At 40.4% G+C, this 21,562-nt stretch overlaps 1 protein-coding gene across 5 annotated transcripts; it reads left to right on the forward strand.

The window, feature by feature from the left end:
- The first annotated feature begins 1,895 nt into the window (after positions 1–1,895).
- Positions 1,896–20,678, forward strand: LOC148833901 (aerolysin-like protein). Of its 5 annotated transcripts, none has more exons than XM_088915998.1 (5): positions 1,896–2,011; positions 16,658–16,897; positions 17,293–18,579; positions 19,391–19,441; positions 19,664–20,678. In XM_088915998.1, the coding sequence occupies exon 5, from the start codon at positions 19,670–19,672 to the stop codon at positions 20,597–20,599; it is 930 nt and encodes a 309-aa protein (XP_088772124.1). In that variant the 5' UTR covers positions 1,896–2,011; positions 16,658–16,897; positions 17,293–18,579; positions 19,391–19,441; positions 19,664–19,669; the 3' UTR covers positions 20,600–20,678. The 5 variants fall into 5 exon arrangements, with proteins under 5 accessions (XP_088772124.1, XP_088772126.1, XP_088772128.1 ...); XM_088916000.1 differs by having other exon boundaries at positions 1,908–2,011; positions 16,658–16,986; XM_088916002.1 differs by having other exon boundaries at positions 1,908–2,011; positions 18,469–18,579.
- Positions 20,679–21,562: the final 884 nt, after the last annotated feature.

A 21,562-nucleotide genomic window follows, 5' to 3' on the forward strand; every position in this document is an offset into this window, starting at 1 on the left:
TACTTATAACTTATGTAAAGCTAGGAAAAGGATGGGAACTCATTCCTCTCCGAAACATCTTACACATTAGAGTTAAACTTTTAGGTTCAGCTTTTGTCAACATTTTTTAACTTGGCTGTTCCCACCACCCACACTTCTTTGTGCAAAGTCCCATTTCCCCTTCTTCATTCTAAATGAATTCCCTTTTTCTTTCCAATTGCAACTTCATGTTTTTTTGTTCACCACTAAGTGGGAAATAGTTCCCTATCTTTAGCAGGAAGGAATTTATCAAAAAGTCATTTCTCAGTCTCTGAGGTTTACAGTAGTTCCTTTAACCTGTTGACACTCGACAAATAAACCTGAGATCAGCAGTCATTGCCCTACTTGGACTGATTTCAAGGGCGACAAGATCTCTGTGTGATATTCTGGTTTGTGACAAAATAAGAATATGAGGTGCAGTAGGTGTCACATACTGTATTCCACACGCGCTCACAAACACCGTCACATTCCCACGCGCACCCGCTTAAACAGACGCTCAGGCCGCAACTAATCTTCCCATCACCTTTCACTCCCATCACTACTTTAACCCTCCTTCTTTCCCTTATGCGTCCTTTTTTTTCCAAAATCTTGTTCTCTTCCTTCCTGCCGATTCTCGCTAGATTCTGTCTTTGCAGTTTTAGATCGCTGTGTTGTCTCGACCCGGTCTTGGCTTTTACCTGCCCATTCGAGTCCGGGTATTTCTTTTTTGGTAGCCTTTTCTATTTGGATTTCCTATTACCACTCGAGAGATAAGCCTACCTGAGGCCCTCACAGGGTCTTTATTTTCAGCATTCGTAATTGCCAACAGTAGGAAGATAAGGCATCATAGCAGTGGGTGTTAAAGTCATAAGGATTGATTTTAAACCTTTCTGATTTGTATATGTGAGAAGCCGAACGAGACGTATCGGATGGGAAGAGGAGAATGTTATAGACATAAAGTGAAATCTGGAGCTCTGTACGGTCCTATATAGAACTCTTTTTTATTATTTCTTCTGTTTTGTGCAGTATGATTTCGCCCTTGTTGTATCAATCTGACAAATTTACAAGTAATTATTTTTGCTGGAAAATGCGGGGCTCTAAAAGGTGAAGTTTGTACAATGTGAACACTGCTGCATTCTAAGACGACGCCATCTGCTGCGGTGGCAGAATTCCACACTCCAGATTTCAAGTGGGGTGATCTCTATTAAATATACTGTGTACTACATGGTTGTGGTAGGCATAGTGGGTGGCAGCAGATGTAGGTTGAAGTAGTTCAGGTGGGGAGCTGCGTCAGTATGCGTAGGCTGCAAAGGAACAAGTAATGGGTTTGTTCCATGCTGAAAAGAAGAGAGAAAACGCAACGTTTCGACCGTGGAGGAGGAGCACACCTGAAGAAAAGTATAAGGGTACTCCACACACCTGAAGAAGGCTCCACGGCCGAAACGTTGTGTTTTCTTTCTTCTCTTTCCAGCATGGAATAAACCTATAAGTCTCCTAGGATGTTCTCATCTGCTGTGGTGTCAGATTGTGGTCTCTCCTTGCACTAATATCGGAGTCCTTTTCTGCAGCATTGTCTAGAAAACTGGATGGAATATTTACACACCTCTCTTTGAAGCTTTCTTAACTTGATCAGTTGCTTGCATTTCTTTGGCTTCAAATGTTGGGAACCGGCGGTGTGCTGAAAGATAATGCAGAGCAGTACCCTTACAGTTTTATGAGACACATTTCTCCCATTTACGGCTAAGGTATTTGCGCCTCACTTGCATGATTCAGTTGTTTCCTGGTTCTGCAAAGTTTGGAAACAAATGTTGTTGATAAAATCAGGGAAACTGGTCAGATTTCCTGTATTGTGGGAGGGACTGTGTAGATATATTACTGTACAACCTTGTTCCTGTATTTATACTTTAACAGACAAAGGCAAATACTGGGGGATATGTTTCACCAGGCAACGTTTTATATATTTAAAATCTTTTTCTAGCCTGGATTATCTGGCTTTAATGGACACAATACTCAGGTAAGACATAAATACATATTAATTCTTGTAATAATGTGTAATTAATATTAAATCAATAAATCTCTCTTGTCTGTTGCACTTGTTATTGATGAGTAATGGGCAACACATGACATTAATTACTGACACTTTCTGTCACAGTATGCAAGAGCTGAAGTGATCTGTGTATTGGTAAATGACTATACAGTACGTGCAAACGTTTCATATGTTGCTGTCGTGAATGCCTGTGTACCCATAAGTATCTTATTTGCCTTGAGTCCTGTCTATCTCTGTCCCCCTCCCCCCCTCTCTCCCTCAATTCAATTCAATTCAAGGTGTTTTATTTGCATGACAGATGGGTACAATTCTTGTTGGGAATTAAAATTAGTCAAGCAATATGAAGCATCTCCTTTTACTTTTAAGTCCCTTAAATACATTGAGCACAGCTTTCTCACCACTTAAGATTGCTTTTCGATACCATTGTAGTGGCAATGCTTGTTAATAAGACAGAATTAAGCGTTGGTATGCTCCTAAAGGAGGCCCCATCTCACCCTCCATCTCTGTGGTGCAGCCACAGAGAAAGAATTCAGGCAAGCTGATTTAAGATGTTTTCCTTTTGATAAGAAGCAAGCTCCCAGACGGGGATGCAAGTAGCTAAGTCTGGCCATCATGATCAATGGTCATCCACTGGCGCCTATCTGTCTAGGGAGTGCTGAAAGGACATCTGGACTGCATTGCTAAGTGTCAAGAGTAAGTGACTTATATCTCACCTTGACCAACCAATCAGGGACTGGTAATACCACGTGGGTCTCCAATGCCCGCCAAACTCTCAACCAATCAGCACACATCTGGGTCTTGATCAAAAAGGGAGTGCAAGCTCAGTTCTGGGCTCTCCTTGGCCATTTTCGCGCATCCTCAGAGACAATCACGTGACAACTGCTGTTGTCTGCAAAAGGACTTGGACTTTGTCCTAAGCGCAAGGCCGAGGATCCCGTACGTACTCAGAATTCTACCAACGTGAATGCTCCGCTTGATCAACGGCAGCCTACAGTTGGACCCTCGTCGACAACCTGAATAGCTTATTCAGAAGCAGCGCTGGACCGGGAACGAACCAGTTTCTTCCCAGGCAAAAGAGTGACTTGTGAAGACTCGCGGTCACACTCTGTGCATAGAGACTTTCTACTAGCCAGCCGGACTGCTGGTAGATCCCCTCGGAGCAACGACTGCCCTGCGCGCCGCAGTTAGATTCCTCCGCCCGTCCTACTCCGAGCTGCACCTCGACTGGTTGGCCGGTAGCCAGAGGACGCCGACACAACGCCCATTGGACAACCGCTGCAACAGAGGCTGCAACAGAGCCTGTCAGCTGGTTTGGTGTTCGTGCCGGGAAATTCCAAATCCAAACACAGTGGATAAGTAAACCCCATGTTCTACATTGCGTCTCGAGAATTTAATTGTACCTCAACACAAGTTGTTATCAATTTAATTCGTGAGTAATGTATTTACTTCCGAGTTTAGAGTAACAGTGGGTAATAACACTGATTAGCGATTTGGTAACCGAACGATATATATTGACATATATTCTCTGTTGTGTATCTCTTTGTGTTTGCATCTCTTCGAGATTATATACCTTGTATATTGATAACCCTCACAGTAAGGTCTGCCGCTCGTATCCAGGCAGACTAATATATGTTTGGTGCACAGTTTATATTAATAAATGTATCTCGTGTATTGAACCCGTGTGTGTGCGTTGTTAGTTGTTCTGACGATTGATTTTCTAAAAGCCCCAACGAACAACCTTGTGATTACTGCTACAATTGATAATTGTCTCAGTAAACCCATCAAACCACTACACCATCCTTACACAAAGCAGAAACTTTCCGATGACTCACAGTACAAGTGGAAAGATTACAGAATTTAATCGTCTTTAATTTTGTTACGTTATACGTTTTAGGAATGTTTCATCTAAACAAACACCACAAAACTATTCTCGATTGTATTTCTGAATGTTATGTTACACCTGCAGTAGTTCACTGTTTTAAATACATCGAATTAAGAAAGTTATGTGTAGCACTTTAGATCTTTTTTTCTGAACCAGAAAATGCCTGTGAATGCCTGTAGAGTGTATCTTATTAAGCTTTAAATTGCATTTTGAGCGCGGTTTTTGACTTTTTTTAAATTGCATTTTGGGCGCGGACAGCACATACAAGGGTTAATGAACTGCGCCAAGAAATTTAAAATAGTATTCTTTAGGTGTGAGGGTAGGAGTGGACCGCAGCAGGCATGATCAGCAAACCAGGAAAACAAAGAACAGGACAGGTGAGATGTGTATCCAGAATGCGAGTGATCAGAAAAAGGAAATGGTGTTACGCCCAGGTTTTCGACCCAATTGTTTTAACTTCCTAATGCATCAGACACATTTCCTGGCGTATTGTGTTTTAAATAAAATAGGAGTGTCTTTTCCTGGCTGCTGTTCTGGTTGTTTTTATCCTGTAAAGGATAACACACGTTTGCGATTTAAATCAGAACACGATTTAAAACAATATAAAAGTTTATATTGTAACGCATACTGTCCAGCCTCCATTTCTCTATAAAAATGTACTCTGTTGCACACACACACACACAATAGAAGCAGGAAGCAGAAGCAGGGACCGTTGTCAGAAGGGAATAAGGTGACTATTCATTGTTATCAAAAATGACTTAGAATCGATCATGTTGCGATATTTTGAAATATAAAAGTCAATTGATTGTCCATAATATCGCTATTCTATTTTTTCGAAGAAATGTTTGTTAAAAGAAAAGTCCAGCAGCAGCTGGATCCGAACACACAACCTGCCAGTTGCTAATCAGGCACGTACTGTAGACCAGTAGGCTACAAGACAGCTCGCATGAACAGGGAGGCAAAACAGCACTACACAGCCCTGTCGCAGTACATGAATATAATCATACCATTATTAAATTCTTTAGATACGCGATTCCATATTATATTGGCAGAAAAGCTTAAAACTACCACTTTTTCACATGCTATTTCACATGCTAGTTAAATACTTCGATGCTTAAAATCGTTATGGAGAAATGGAATACCGGGTTGTATTTTTCCTTTAAAGTACCGATTCCTGGAATCTGACTGACTGACACCCCTCTGAAGTGGTTCCATAAAATCTGGTATACGGAAAAGAAAGCGTTTATAAATACAAGTGTCTTTTAATACACTCTTTGCTGTGCTCTTGAGGATCCTTGTGATATTTTGAGCTCTAGTTGAATGATAAGTGTCGCATTTTAAATCATTTTCGTAGTTAGAAATTATGAAACGCCCTGTTAAAAGCAAGGAAGTTTTTATGCCCGTTGAAGTAAAACAAAACGCCTGACAAAGTATGGCTTGGACAGATTCCAAGTGCTTGTACAAATGTGCTAAAGAAATTATTGTCACGCCCTCTGCAGCCAGAGGGCGCTCCTTCTCTGTCCTGTCCCTAGTTTCCGGTCTGCTGTCCTTCCTGTCCCTCTCTTTCCCTTGGGCTATATATTTCCGGGTCTTGCACTCTGTCCTCGCTCTGCATTGACGTTCGGATGTCCTGAGACCCGCCTAGCACCAGGGGGCCCCACGTCCGCTCCCTGAGGGCATAGGTTTCTGTACGGCATTCCTGAACTCTTTGCACTATGAGCCCGGGCCTTTTTCCCGTCTCGCCGCTACGCACATGGGTCTTTTTCCGCTCTCCTGCTCCCCACGGTTAGTCCCTTTGGACGTCCGTGACAGAATGCTGAGCCACTTTCTGACCCCGCGAGCGGCGCTTTTTGTCTTTCCGCAGTTTTTTCTTGTTCTCTGGGCTGTTTCTTTTTCAGTTCCTCTATTCTAATCGCTGGATATCACTCCGATCTTCCGTGCCTGTGAGCAGGTCCTGCACCTGGCTTTCCTTGGGTAGATCACTCCGATATCAGTGATTGAATGTTGAGCTGGCTTTCCTATTCTTATTACTGGATATCACTCCGAGCTTCTGTGTCTGGAGCGGGTTTTCGTGCCTGGCTCTTCCTGGTCTTGCTCACTCCGATATCAGTGATAGAATGGTAAGCTTTCTGCCGTTCCTCCATTCTTTTCGCTGGATATCACTCCGGGCATCTGTGTCTGTGAGCGGACTTCGGTCTGGCTTTCCTCAGGTTGTCCACTCCGATATCAGCATTAGAATGTAAACGTGCCAATTGCCCAGTCTGCGGTATTTTTCCCCGGGGTTTTTTGCTGTTTTTTCTTGTTTTTTGCCTTTTGTTTTGATTTTTTTTTTCTTCCTGGTTTCCCCTCCTTTCTGTTCCCCCCTGCTTCCTGTGTCTCGGAACTTTGGTTCCTTCCTGTTTTTTGTTCCTATCTGTTTTGTGTGGTTGGTCTCCCTGGTCTTTCCCAGGTTTTTGTCTGTTGTGTTTGTGCTTGTGTACTTTTTTGTTTTAAGTCTCTGGAGCTCTTCTCTACCCCCCCTTCCTCCACCTAATAAAGGTTTATACCCCGGAGGAAGGGGTAGCTCTCAGCCGTGGATTCCCGGAGGTTTCCTTTCAGTTAAATGAGGTTTTTCCTCCCCCCAGTGCTGGGCAGCTCATGTATTTGTATGGGCGTCGGGAGTCGCCCATGAAGGGGGGGGTACTGTCACGCCCTCTGCAGCCAGAGGGCGCTCCTTCTCTGTCCTGTCCCTAGTTTCCGGTCTGCTGTCCTTCCTCTCCCTCTCTTTCCCTTGGGCTATATATTTCCGGGTCTTGCACTCTGTCCTCGCTCAGCATTGACGTTCGGATGTCCTGAGACCCGCCTAGCACCAGGGGGCCCCACGTCCGCTCCCTGAGGGCATAGGTTTCTATACGGCATTCCTGAACTCTTTGCACTATGAGCCCGGGCCTTTTTCCCGTCTCGCCGCTACGCACATGGGTCTTTTTCCGCTCTCCTGCTCCCCACGGTTAGTCCCTTTGGACGTCCGTGACAATTATACTTTGAGTATACAGCTTGTCCAAAGTCATCCATTATTAATACTATTAGTAATATCTTCAGTAAAGGCTTTGATGCATAAATATTTCTGATAAAGGTAGGTTGTGTACTTTTGTCCAACTGAGCAATCTTGCTTTCATAAAATATACCAACATTTTAATGACTGATGATTAACATGCTGTAATACACAGTTCAAAATTAAAGGCTCAAATGCTGTACGTGAGAGGTTAAGCTCCCCCTGGCGGTTTTACAAGGTGACGCCGGATAGTTTCCGGCATGACGTCAAATGACGCGCGATTAACCACGTGACACCGCGTGATGCCGCGACACGCCCACCGGGGTATGCCGCGAAATACCCCACCCATTTTGAATGGCTGCATCTGTATATAGTTGCTATGAATGCTGTACTTAAGTTGCCAATTACAAATTAAGATAGTGGCAGTACATCTATAGATGAAGAGCCATTTTAAAATATTTCAGTAGACTTTATAAGTTCCTCAAGAGACTGAAATCATGGAGTGATATAAATAGGCCATTTTCACATGTTGTGAGTTATTTGTTACTGTTGATTTAAGGAAACACACATTCACAAACAGAAGAAATATTTATTAATACTTTGTTGGTGAAGCATGGGTAACTACAAATAAATTTGGCATTACAATACATTTTCTAGCCTCATTAACATTGGGTGTGTATCCCACTATTACCCCACAGATAACCTGATCGCTCCCCACACAGTATGTTAAGATAAAGAAAAAAACTGTTTCAAACAGGCAGACAACAGCAGAAATAATGTGCCATAGATAACAGTGGAAACATCAGAATATTTAATTATAATGCACTGGCTCCTCTGATTATTAATTGCAAATAAACCTTCACATTTTTATTTTTGGTGTCTAGGGCTTTTTTTCTTATTGGATACGAATATCAAAAGATTCACAAATGGTGTTATAAAGTTATTATAATACATTATTTACCAAAGGTACACGATTACAGTCTCCAGATAGCTCCTGCTGACAACAGAAACTTCAGTATTGCTACTCCTTTCTGCCCTTGTTCCTATGAGATAAATAGCCTCCTTTTATCTGATAATCAATTAAATTGCTTCAATAAGGAACATGTATTATTGTCCATGTCTGTTTGTCATTTCTGCCTATTTGTTTTGTCTCTACTGTTACTGGGTACAGCTGAATGAGTAAGCATTCCAATACAGTTGTTGTATATGGCACATATAGAAATCTTGAATCCTGATGTCTTTGTTATACAGTAGTTCAATAGTCAATAGTTATGGTTGCTTTGATATGTCAATATGTAAGTTATCTAAACTGGTCTGTGCATTGGTGAAAGGCATTTTTATGGATTTCTTGAGAGAGTTTGTGTGGATTAGTTTTGTTGCTCTGAATTCTATATTTATGCTGCCACATTACAAGAGGTATAGAGTGGCAGTATGTCTATGGCTGTTGCGTAGAGTTTCAGATGTTTTCTGCATCTTCTTCAAGAGAGTTGAACTTGAGTATTGGACTTGAGTGAAGCCATTTTCATGTGTTGTTTGCTATTTGTTATTGTTGTTAATTGTGAGAAGTTATATTTATTCTTTATTGATTTAAAGATCAAAGGAACTCTTTAAGATTTGTAATGGTTAAGTTTAAAGAAATAATCCTGTGCAAAGTTTTGGTTTAAATTTTCTTTAATTTGAGGAATCCTCAGGGAGAACATAGCTCACAGCTACCCAGAGGTCTGGAGACCCTCACACACCTCTGCCTTTTCTGCAAACACAATAAGAATATAGAGAAAAAAACATTAAATTCAGACCTTACATCATAAACACAATCTGAACAATTCACTCAGATCTTTAAAAAAAAAACAGAACGTCTTCAGCACTGCTCTTATCAATATACAGCACTTCAGATGATATTGATGTTAGTTTTGCAATTGTACATAAATCATATACTTTCAAAAAGTATAAGGTGTGGATGCATGTCCCTAGAATGATACTGCATGTGGTTTGATAAGAGCAGTAGACATTTTTTATAGTGCAAACTACAAATGATTTTAATGTTTGTACTGTTTAATACTTATAACTTATGTAAAGCTAGGAAAAGGATGGGAACTCATTCCTCTCCGAAACATCTTACACATTAGAGTTAAACTTTTAGGTTCAGCTTTTGTCAACATTTTTTAACTTGGCTGTTCCCACCACCCACACTTCTTTGTGCAAAGTCCCATTTCCCCTTCTTCATTCTAAATGAATTCCCTTTTTCTTTCCAATTGCAACTTCATGTTTTTTTGTTCACCACTAAGTGGGAAATAGTTCCCTATCTTTAGCAGGAAGGAATTTATCAAAAAGTCATTTCTCAGTCTCTGAGGTTTACAGTAGTTCCTTTAACCTGTTGACACTCGACAAATAAACCTGAGATCAGCAGTCATTGCCCTACTTGGACTGATTTCAAGGGCGACAAGATCTCTGTGTGATATTCTGGTTTGTGACAAAATAAGAATATGAGGTGCAGTAGGTGTCACATACTGTATTCCACACGCGCTCACAAACACCGTCACATTCCCACGCGCACCCGCTTAAACAGACGCTCAGGCCGCAACTAATCTTCCCATCACCTTTCACTCCCATCACTACTTTAACCCTCCTTCTTTCCCTTATGCGTCCTTTTTTTTCCAAAATCTTGTTCTCTTCCTTCCTGCCGATTCTCGCTAGATTCTGTCTTTGCAGTTTTAGATCGCTGTGTTGTCTCGACCCGGTCTTGGCTTTTACCTGCCCATTCGAGTCCGGGTATTTCTTTTTTGGTAGCCTTTTCTATTTGGATTTCCTATTACCACTCGAGAGATAAGCCTACCTGAGGCCCTCACAGGGTCTTTATTTTCAGCATTCGTAATTGCCAACAGTAGGAAGATAAGGCATCATAGCAGTGGGTGTTAAAGTCATAAGGATTGATTTTAAACCTTTCTGATTTGTATATGTGAGAAGCCGAACGAGACGTATCGGATGGGAAGAGGAGAATGTTATAGACATAAAGTGAAATCTGGAGCTCTGTACGGTCCTATATAGAACTCTTTTTTATTATTTCTTCTGTTTTGTGCAGTATGATTTCGCCCTTGTTGTATCAATCTGACAAATTTACAAGTAATTATTTTTGCTGGAAAATGCGGGGCTCTAAAAGGTGAAGTTTGTACAATGTGAACACTGCTGCATTCTAAGACGACGCCATCTGCTGTGGTGGAAGAATTTCACACTCCAGATTTCAAGTGGGGTGATCCCTATTAAATATACTGTGTACTACATGGTTGTGGTAGGCATAGTGGGTGGCAGCAGATGTAGGTTGAAGTAGTTCAGGTGGGGAGCTGCGTCAGTATGCGTAGGCTGCAAAGGAACAAGTAACAGGTTTGTTCCATGCTGAAAAGAGAAAACGCAACGTTTCGGCCATGGAGGAGGAGCACACCTGAAGAAAAGTATAAGGCTATGTCACACACCTGAAGAAGGCTCCATGGCCGAAATGTTGGTTTTTTTCTTTTTTTCAGCGTGTAATGAACCTATTACTCCTTCCTTTGTAGCCTACGCATGCTGACGCAGCTCCCCACCTGAACTCTGTATACTACATGGTTTATGCTTCCACCTAGTGGTTATTTGCTGTTTTTTGTTGTTGGCTTCCTAATGGAGTTCAGTAAGCATAGCCTTAGCCTTCAGTTCATTCAGCTGGGAGATGTGCAGGACCACTTGTCATTACATCAGACTTTTAAAGTAAATTTGGAATGTGTAAGTATTTATGAGCTGCCCAGCTGTGTGAGAATTGTGGAGACGGTACTGAATGGTTTTCCATGACTTAACACTGTTGTAGATAGATAGATAATACTTTATTAATCCCGTAGGGAAATTGATGAACTGTACTTAAGGTTCACACGATCACCTATTTTCTTACAATGACTCTGAGTTATTAATTAAACAAACCAACCGTTTAGTTGATGGACTTTGGAAGCGTGGAACCCATAAAATCTTGTTTGGGTGTGACCCTCCAGTAGAGTCACTCAAAATAAAAATAAAAAACAACTATGCACCCAACTGTTCTTGCAGTCCAGTCCACTTCAGTCTTCAACCAATCAGTACCTTAAAAATAGTTAGCTGGCAAGGCCAATATTTTAATTAAAGTGCTGGTTGTATTAACATATTGAGATCACTGTATGGACCAGATAGAAACAACAAAATGTCCTTAGCATGAGAACATTAGAATAGTTACAAAACAGAGGAGGCCATTTTTCACGTCTAGTGTATGAGGAGAATCTCATCCAGAAGTTTCCTGAAGGCTTCATCTACATGACGCGGTAGCTTATTTCATACTCTCCCAGCCATTAAGGAGTTATCTATGTAATCTCAGGACTAACGTAGTAAAAAAATTCAGTTGGAGCTGTGTGTATTGATGAGTGTGGTGCTGGAGGCTTTCTGTTCTTTTAAAAAAACAAGACTGCAAAGTGAGGGACTGACACAGCCGTTATTACACTTTTTTTTTTCAAAAAGTTATGGCTGTTTACTTTTGAATATTACCATGAATATTGCACCATGTGGGCATAAGTCTCCTAGGATGTTCTCATCCACAATGATGTCAGATTGTGGTCTCTCTCTGCACTAATATCGGAGTCCTTTTCTGCAGCATTGTCTAGAAAACTGGATGGAATATTTACACACCTCTCTTTGAAGCTTTCTTAACTTGATCAGTTGCCTGCATTTCTTTGGCTTCAAATGTTGGGAACCGGCGGTGTGCTGAAAGATAATGCAGTACAGTACCCTTATAGTTTTGCAGGCCACTGGGGTATCACGTTTTATAAAAGACCTCTTAAATAAAGTTTCTTGGAGTGATGGTCAGGTTGATTCAAGCTCCATAGCTGTCTGTTTTCTTGTTAATAGAGGCAGGCCAGGCAATGTCCAACAATGACTAGAAAGTTCTAAAGACCGCCCATGTTTTGGGGACAGTATACAGGAAAGGTGAATCCCCATGCAATGTGTGTGTGTATATATATATAAGAATCTGTGAACTCTTTAAAATAAATGGAGACACAGAAGAAAAGACATTGCACTGTGAGCGAGCTCCTCTTTTGCAGGCCAATCTACAGAACACTTCTTGTAATTTCAGCACCAAAGAGACCAGTATATTAAATTAGGAATGGGAGTGTTGTCTTGTAGTTGTCAGAATTTTTATTTCCTTTTGTGGTATCCACCAGGTTAAAGAACCAGGTGCAGATCTTGCACATGTTTAGTGATGGACTTCTTTGGAAAATAGGTTCCCATTAGCTCAGTTTTCATTCAGGGAGTCTTTCTTTAGTATCTTTCATTTTATGAGACACATTTCTCCCATTTACGGCAAAGGTATTTGCGCCTCACTTGCATGATTTATTTGTTTCCTGGTTCTGTAAAAGGTTGGACCCAGGTACTAACAGTTTGTAAAAAAAAATTGTGTATCGTAATGATCATTGTTTGTGAATTATTGTAAATATTTGTTTGTCATTTAAGTTAGCTGCCCCATTTACTATTCTGCCATATCACCAGGGAAGGAACAAAGAAATTATCTGCATACAAACAATATAGTTCTGTATTACAGTACTATTTTAGATGAAATATTTTCAGTTTGTATTACACAATGAACAGAACCGTACCTTTCCTTGCTCTTGAAAATCCATAGTTTCTTCCCTTTGGTTTTGAAATTCCATCTCATCCTCGCTGTCCGCCATAAAATCCATCGGTTCATCATCGTCTTTGCCTAAATTCCTCACACATGACATTTCGTATCCTTCTCTGTGGAGCAAACAATTATACCTAAACCAAATGCAAAAGAAAAAAAAACACGTGCTTGTAAAACAATGTAAGCCACATTTTAAACCTCCGCTCCGCCATTAGGCTTTGCTGGCCAACGTACGATTGGTTTTAACTCAGGTTTGCTTTCGTTTACAAATGAAATCTGTGCTCAGTTCAATCTTTGTATTTTTGTATTGTAATGTTGCAGAATGTAACTTACTTTTGGCAGACCAATTCTCTCGTGGGCAAGCACGTTCAGCCAAAAAAGTTGTCGCTTTAATGACATATTACTCTTCGTCCACGTGTGATGTAGGTAGGAAGTGCTTAGGTGACGTGCAACGTTGCTGCTACCGAAGCTTAGCACCACAGATAAAAACAAAAATATTTATTGTGTTTATAAGAGATAGTATTGCATTTAAATGAGAAAATTATTGTGTTTCTACAAAAAACACAAAAGGTATTTGTGCCTCACTTGCATGATTCAGTTGTTTCCTGGTTCTGTAAAAGGCTGGACCCAGGTACTAACAGTTTGTAAACAAAATTGTGTATCAAAGTAATGATAATTGTTTGTGAATTATTGTAAATATTTGTTTGTCATTTAAGTTAGCTGCCTCATTTACTATTCTGCCATATCACCAGGGAAGGAACAAAGAAATTATCGGCATACAAACAATATAGTTCTGTATTACAGTACTATTTTAAATAAAATATTTTCAGTATGTATTACACAATAAACAGAACCGTACCTCTCCTTGTTCTTGATAATCCATCGTTTCTTCTTCCCCTTGCTCTTGGTAATCCATCGTTTCTTCTTCCCTTTGCTCTTGGTAATCCATTTCCTCCTCTTTGTCCTCCATAAAATCCATCGGTTCATCATCGTCTTTGCCTAAATTCCTCATGTATGACATTTCGTCTCCTAGTCTGTGGAGCAAACTATTGGTCAATATTGTTTGTATCTCACGATGGGCAGTATCTCATACCTAAACCAAATGCAAATCTTCTTGTCGGTAAGCGTGTTAATCTAGAGACGTTTTCTATTGTCCACGTTGTGGAGCAATGGAGGCAGTGCTTAGGTGACGTGATATCCGGCGACAAGCGGAGATGGACAGACAAGCATAGTTCATTTTTATGATTTTTTTTAAGTCTCCAAAAATATGCTACCGACCTTTGGGATAATCTTAACGTTGCTGCTACCGATCTCCATTTTAACTTTAAATTTAACGTGACCCTGTATTGGATAAAGTGGTTAGAAAATGGAAGGATTTAACAAATATACTGTGCAGACTTAACAATTCTAATTAATTGGTATAAAACATAATGCAGTTTTCCACAATATTTCCTCATTTTAATTTAGCTGAATAGCCAAGAGTTTTGCCCCTTTGAAGATCTTTATTGATGAACTAATCGGACTTGATTTGAGTATCATAAATTGATAACAATAAAGAATTGGTATTAATTTCTTAGTGAAACAACTCTAATCTCTACTTTGTGTTTAAAAACGTTTCACATACACACATTTTGTGGTTTAGGTCTTTCATGCCAAGCTTTTATGGTTTTAGAAATGGAGATCACAGATTAAATGATTATTTTAACATTTCTTTACAAAGGATCCCATAATGTTTTACCTCTGTTATCCATATGCTTGGGCAAATTAATTGATGGTGATGTGGACATTTTATTGTTAAAATTCATGTGGAATTCTGGGATAATGTTAAAGATGCTTTTGCTGTGTATTTCATTTGATCACATTGTAACAGATATCTTGAGTGAGGTACTGTGTCCCAGTTGCTCCAGTCCACCCAGCAGTTTGGATGGGTGGAATGTATGACTGTTTCTGTGACCGTCATGGTTCCGCTCGGGCTCATGCCCTCTGCTGCTCCACCCCACTGGTTCATCCCGCAACACCTGGGGCATGAACCCAGGTCTCTGAGCTAACACAACAGGGAACCAGCCAAGCGAGCTGAAGGAGACCTCCCCTAGCCCAGGCGGCTGAGGTCCCTGCTACACACAGGGAGGGCGATGACTTTACTGCTACATTTAATCCAAGAGAAGAAGCCATGTGCTTTCTGTTAGCTTAAGGTCATGGAAACCAGAAGAAGCTATGGGCCGCTGTGCCATACAGAACTTCTTAATATACCATATATTGCAGTTCTCTTTGGAATCTTAGCACCACAGATAAAAACAAATATATTTATTGTGTTTATAAGAGATAGTATTGCATTTAAATTAGAAAATTACTGCGTTTCTACAAAATAGTCTTGGGTTTAAACACAATAGTTAATTTGTGAATAATATTGCCAACTATATTAATATCTTGCATTACATATGCAATAATATTGTCCCATGCAGAGCAGCACTGGCTTAAACAACAGAAGAATATCATTACACTTCTCTTTTTGGAAGAAAAAAATAATCTGAAGGAGCACGTGTTCTGTGTTTTGTATAAATGAAGTACAACACTATCTCAGTGAGCATTCCTGGGTTAAGCAAGTGTCTTTGTCACCGTATTTTTTTTGATAAGTAGAAATGACACGGCTTTTCAAACATATGTTATTCTTGATGTGAAACTGCAGAAACTTGTACTTTACATAGGTTTTTGCCTACTCTTTAAACAGTGTAGAGAATACATTCACATTGACTTGATAGTAAGTGGTATACCTGTTGGCTTACTGTACTGTAGATAAGTAGTTTGAGAAACAAGCATATAATTCTGTAAACTATCTAGAGTTAATCTTGTATATAGACTGTCTTGAAGCTGTCTCTTGCTGTGAAAGGAGCAGCAAAACATAAATGCTATTTTATGTTTGAAAACATACATCTAAAATTCAAACAAATACATGGTTTGCAAATTTGGACCTTTTTTTTAATAAATAAATATCCGACCAAAAGTAAACCAAACTGAAGTATTAATGTGATGCTAATACAAAGTAATCACACAGTAACCTAATACATTTTCAATACTTATTTCTGAACTAATCTAACAACAACTTGAATTCACATTTTATTTACCTCCTCTATGGAATATTAGTAAATACAATTTTCACCAATATTTTGTAGTTTTAATCCTTGGTAAAAACTAATAGCCAACACTTTTGCTTTATTCATGTTCTCAAAACAATGTTCATGGATTTTCTAATCACACTTGTTTCAAGTCTTAAAAATTAATAAGGATGAATATTTTATATTAATTCTAATAAAATGGTTAATGAAATAATTCTACTTCTCTGCTTTGAATCAAAGCATTTTTAACACAATAATTTCAGTCTTTTAGTTCACAAATATATGTATTCAAAGAGTAAGCACATTAAATTATGATTTATTTTAACAATTTTTTACACAGAAAGAAGCAAGCCATATGCTTGGTCAAATGAATTAATGGTAATATGGGGCACTTGCTTTTTTCCTTTTTGTTTTTAAATTCTTTAAAAAATTCTTACATGGATATAAAGATTCTGTTGAATTTTACTTGATCAGATTGTAATACAGGGCAGTGGTGAAGTCTCTTGACTTGTGACTGCTGGGTTGTGGGTTTGAGCCCCTGTTGCAGACACTGTGGTTAAATCTTGAGTGAGGTACTGTGTCTCAGATGCTCCAGTCTAGCCAGCTATATGAATATCTCATCCAGGAGGAGTCATATGCTTTCTGTTTGCTGAACATCATGGAAAACAGGATAAACTATGGACTGTTGTGCTTAAACTACAGAGCCACCTATTGTATCATATACTGTGGGACTCTTCGAGCAGTTATAATTTTTTTTATTGGATATAGTTCTTATATATTCATCAACCTACATGGTGAATCTGAATTCACAATGGTAAAATTGTCTTTTTATTTTTTGTTTGCATTGTTGCTGAAATTAAATTACACATTATAGGTTATTGTACATCTGCCTAATTCTGTTCTGTATTTTTTTTTATTTCAGAATGTCAAATACATGTCGTCAAAACGTCCCGGATAAGATACTAAAAGATCAGACATGGCTCTTAAGAACAATTGTCTTCCCAGTAGGTCTTGACATGCCCAATGCCACACACCGAAAGAATGTTTGAAGAAAGCAGATGCCCAGATGTGTAAGACAACAGTAACAAGAGTATTTGTTCCTGGATCTTGTGAGAATATCTGTGTTTCAAGTTATGCAAATATACAGTACACAGGCAAATGGGTATGATTTGTTTTTATGATTCATGATTTTATATTAAGATGAGTAACACATAAAAGGAGGCCATTGGACACATTTACGATAGTTGAAAGGTATTGATATTATGTTAGACTTTCAAGATCGACTTTTATTTAATATGCTTTCCAGCGCAGAAGGATTTTCAATTACTGTAAAACGTATCTTATATCATTGTAAATTTTACTTGCTGGTTCGGACCAGACTTGGGGTGAAAGCCAGGCTTAAGGTTCAGAGTAAAGTCATGGTTCAACATAAGGGTAAGATGTATTTGGATTGCAGGAGAAAGTACAGATCTGGAATATCTTAACCCCTCTTCCACATTTTGTATCAGTTGAACCGAACCTGTTAACTGCACTTGACTGAGTGCATCTGTAACGCAGCTAGGTTGTGGTGACAAGGATCCGATGCAGATGCAGGAAACCTGGGCGGTGAGTAGGCGGACAGAGCAAATCCAGGAGCTGAGTCGTAGTCCGAAGGCGTAAGGTAGGTCAAGATCCGATAAAGGCACTGGTGGCGAACAATCCAGAACGAGAGACAGGTACGTGGTCAAAACAAGAGCTGCAGGGTCAATACCGAAAAATAGTCACTGATAGCAAACAATCCAAGGGTCGAGACGAGAATCGAAGTCCAAAGGCAAAAGGCGAAGTCAGAAAATCCAGAAAGGCAAAAGGGAAAGAAACGCTAGGTAGAGCAACACGTGGTGAACTCAATACCGAGCAGTGATATGCGGGTAAGGGAGGCTTAAATAATGCAGCCTGCCGCACGGTAAGGCGTCTGATGAGAATTAACACGTGCGGCGGCGTCTGTAATTATCACCCTGCTGCTGGGACTGATTAGACCTCTTAGGAGCTGGTCTGGGCTGGTTAGTGGTCGTGACAGCATCCCGCTATCTTAAGCACTGGATACGGAGCAGGGGCCGTGTCAACATTATTGTTGGTAAGGTTTTCATTCCATCCAATAATGTTAAAAAATAATTAAAATGGCAGCTCAATAAAGCCACAGATAAAAAAAAACACACCCCATGGTTAAACAAATTTTATTTTTCCTGCCTCCGTTGCATCCTACCTCTACTGGGAAAGTGGAATGAGCTATGGTAGATAGAAGAATGTGAATGGGCTTGTGTAAAACTAGCGGCCAATAAGAAGACATTCTTCGGGTTATTAACGTATCTTACCATCCTGGTTTCTTTACGCTTGGCATAAAATGCAATTCATTGTGTCATTAAACAGATGTTTAAGATGAGGTCATATTCTGATCTAGTATTTCCCATCCCCTACATATAAACACTCCTTGGCTGCCCACGTTTTTGCATGCATCTTTTCTAGCTCCCCTCCTTCCATCCCAGCTTCAGCTTTGCTGGTAAATGAGGGAGGGTTGTGAGGGTTGTGGTGTTGTGAATCTGATGCTAACGAACTTTGGCAACAATTTAATTTTCTTATTCATTAAAATAAAATCCGAACACATCTCATTTCCAAGATTTCATATCTTGCAAAATGAATACAGTGTGAATTTCAACCGTGTCTACAAAATTCTCACGTAAGGTTTACAATTTACAGGTTAATACATTTCCAACAGGTGCATCTCTGTTCTGACGATGGGCTGCTCTAATCCTTTATTAAGCAGCTTCACAACGTTTGAACTATACGAGGAATTCGTCTGAACTATAGGTATGTTTTAGATGGCTTGCGGTTTGTTTTTCTCCTTTTCTGGGAGTCACCATGGGCTTGTTTTCAGGGTGAGCGGGGCTCGGGAAAATGTTTTTAGACTTTAGCTAAGATTAGTTTATGTGCATGTAGTGTAGCAATTGCGTTCTCTCAACGCATAGAGATGCTTATTGCTTTTGAGACTAAGGTGCTGTTTTGTGCGATTAAGATATAAATCTGACCTACCGTACTGGTAAGTCCGGTATGGATGTTGTAGCTGTAGGGAATTCATGTACACGAAAATGCGCTGGAAGTGCTAAACCATGCAGGCTCCAGAAATTCAGCTGCCCCGATAAAATTGGACATAGAACTCCGTCACAAAAAAAAAACAGTGTCTAAGCTTAATAGGATGGACTACAACGATTTTGTTTTCCTCATTAAAAAAATGCAGGGTGATTGTACACAAAAACCATCGTGAAGTTCATGCTTGGTCATGGCAATATTTTCACAATTGCAATTTGTTCAAAGTGGGCTTCCCTTAAGGGGTTCTTGGAATTTCTCATCAATGAGCCATTCCAGGTGCTTCCTGTGAAGCATGGCTTACCACTGACAGTGCCTGAGGTCCAGCAATGCTTACCTGGTAATGAGACCGTAACGCATGCAGGTCCTTCAGGAGTGACTAGATAATTAGGACCTTAGTTGGGTTTAGACCTCTTGCCTTTTCACATGTGCTTCCAGAAACCTTTGAAACTCTGTACCTTGCCTGTATCCATTTGCACCCCTTAACATTTTCTTGACCTTTCCTCTTTTATCTTGTGCTTTTTCTCTTTTTAAGGCAGACCCACCACCAGGAGCATCCCTCCAATGAGCAGCCAGAATACCTTCTGTAAGTATTGCTGAAGCCAGAGGAGCTCCTGGTGGTTATAAAGTTGATGTGGCTGGAAAGAGAACATGTTTAGGTCAGAAGTCTGTTTTAATGACCGTCTTCTGAATATGAAAGATGACTTTGTTTAAAGTGAACTATTCAACATTTGTTCAGGTTTTTCTTGCTCATCCCAGGCCTTCACTACGCTGTCAAAGCGGTACTGATGTTCCTTCTCCTTTCCAGGTCTACATGGCAACAACTACGTATCTAATTGGTGGTCATGGAGGCAATGCCTTTTCCTTTGATGGCCAGAATGACGGAGCCACGCTGGAGAAGATTGGCGTGTGGATAGGGGGCTCGCAGGTGAAGGCTGTGAAGATCTGGCTGACCAATGGGGAGGTCCGACAGTTTGGCGCTCCAGGTACAGGTTACCAGGAGTTCAAGTTCGAACCCGGCGAGTTCTTCACCTCTCTCTCTCTGTGGGGGAATGGAGCCGGGACCCGCCTGGGAGCCATCAAGTTCAAGACCAGCCGCAACTGGGAGTTCTTTGTGAAAATGACCGACTGGGGGCAGTACCCCATAGATGTAGGTTCAGGGATCTGCCTGGGGGTTAGTGGGAGGTCGGGCTACGACATTGACTGCATGGGCTTCATCTTCATCAATGCCATCGAGTCCACAGTCATGACCGATATCGCGTACCCCACTCTGAACCAAGTCATCCCCCAGGTGAACATGGAGGAGATCAAGTCCATGACGTACACCAACAGCTCCTCTGTTGCCCAGGAGTACACCCTGGAAACCTCCAAAACCATAACCAAGACCTCCTCATGGTCCGTCACCAACAACATGCAGTTCACCTTCAACATGCAAGTGAAGGCAGGAATCCCGGAGCTAGCTGAGGTTTCCACTGGGTTCAGCAGGACAGTGGGAGTTCAAGATACCTATGGGGTGGAGACCAAAATGGAAAAAACGGAGAAGCTGTCATTGAAGATCCAAGTCCCTGCGGAGAACACCGTGGAAGTTGCTATCACACTTGGTCATGCGAATATTGATCTTCCATACAAGAGTATTATTAAAGTCACCTGCAGGAATGGAAGTGTGCTTGGCTTTGAAACCAGCGGTGTCTACAGAGGCCTCACCTACACCAAAGAGTCGGTAGTTGTGAAGCAGGGATCATAATGATAGATGAACCAGGTCTTTCTGATTGTCTGGTTATAGCAACGTGCTGGAAAGAAAAATAAAACCTTTCAAATCAAACGTTTCTCAGCTGTCTTTGTGATCTACATCTGGTTTCACAGACTGGACCAGTAAGTGAATGGTAATAACCTATTAACCGCCTTCCTCTTTGAAATACTCCAGGAGTGCACAAGGTTACACTTCCACTACAAGGCATTCATTTAGCTTGTATGTGGTGGTTATTTTTAGGACATAGTCCTGTTTGTATCTTCTCTTTGTTTGAGCTATAGCTGAGCAGGCAAACCTAAACTAGCACTTTCCTGAACATGGCACTTAATTACAGATCTGTCCTGTTCTGTTACAATCATTCATTCAAATAATAAGGTTGCTTACTTAAGATCATTGAGTGAGCATGATGTTTATCCAGCAATTTCATGTATGACTCTTGCAGGAAGTGTTGTTGGTAGAGGACTGACCAATGTTCCTTAATATACATGTGGGCTCAGTGTCTTCTGGCAGCTGGTGGTTTCCTTACTTCACCTACCTGGTGTTTTCATTGGCATTAGAGCTATTCAGCCACATGAGGGGAGTGTGTACACCACGGGAGAGAAGAGTATCATCTGCCCTGCATCCTAGCATATATCCAGAGATTACCTTGGATATGCACCCAAATTAGATGGGTTTTTGATGACAATTGATTGAGATGCATGAAGTGAGATCCTATTATTTCTTGACTGAAATTTTAAATCTTACTTTGATCAAAAGTTTTTCATTTCCATTACTTGAAGCGTACGGATTTTAGAAAACTGCCAGGTGGCACAATTGGTACCATGGGTGTATCATTGTTTTGTAAGTGGGTTTAAAATGTTAGCCAGCATTTACAGGACTTAAGTCTATGATTTCACATTAAGAAAATATACAATGTCTTTCACCTGTATGTTAATATAGACTTCCTTTTAGCTAGAC

This window comes from Atractosteus spatula, chromosome 5 (assembly GCF_055471065.1).
Source record: "Atractosteus spatula isolate fAtrSpa1 chromosome 5, fAtrSpa1.hap1, whole genome shotgun sequence".
Lineage (NCBI taxonomy): Eukaryota > Metazoa > Chordata > Actinopteri > Semionotiformes > Lepisosteidae > Atractosteus > Atractosteus spatula.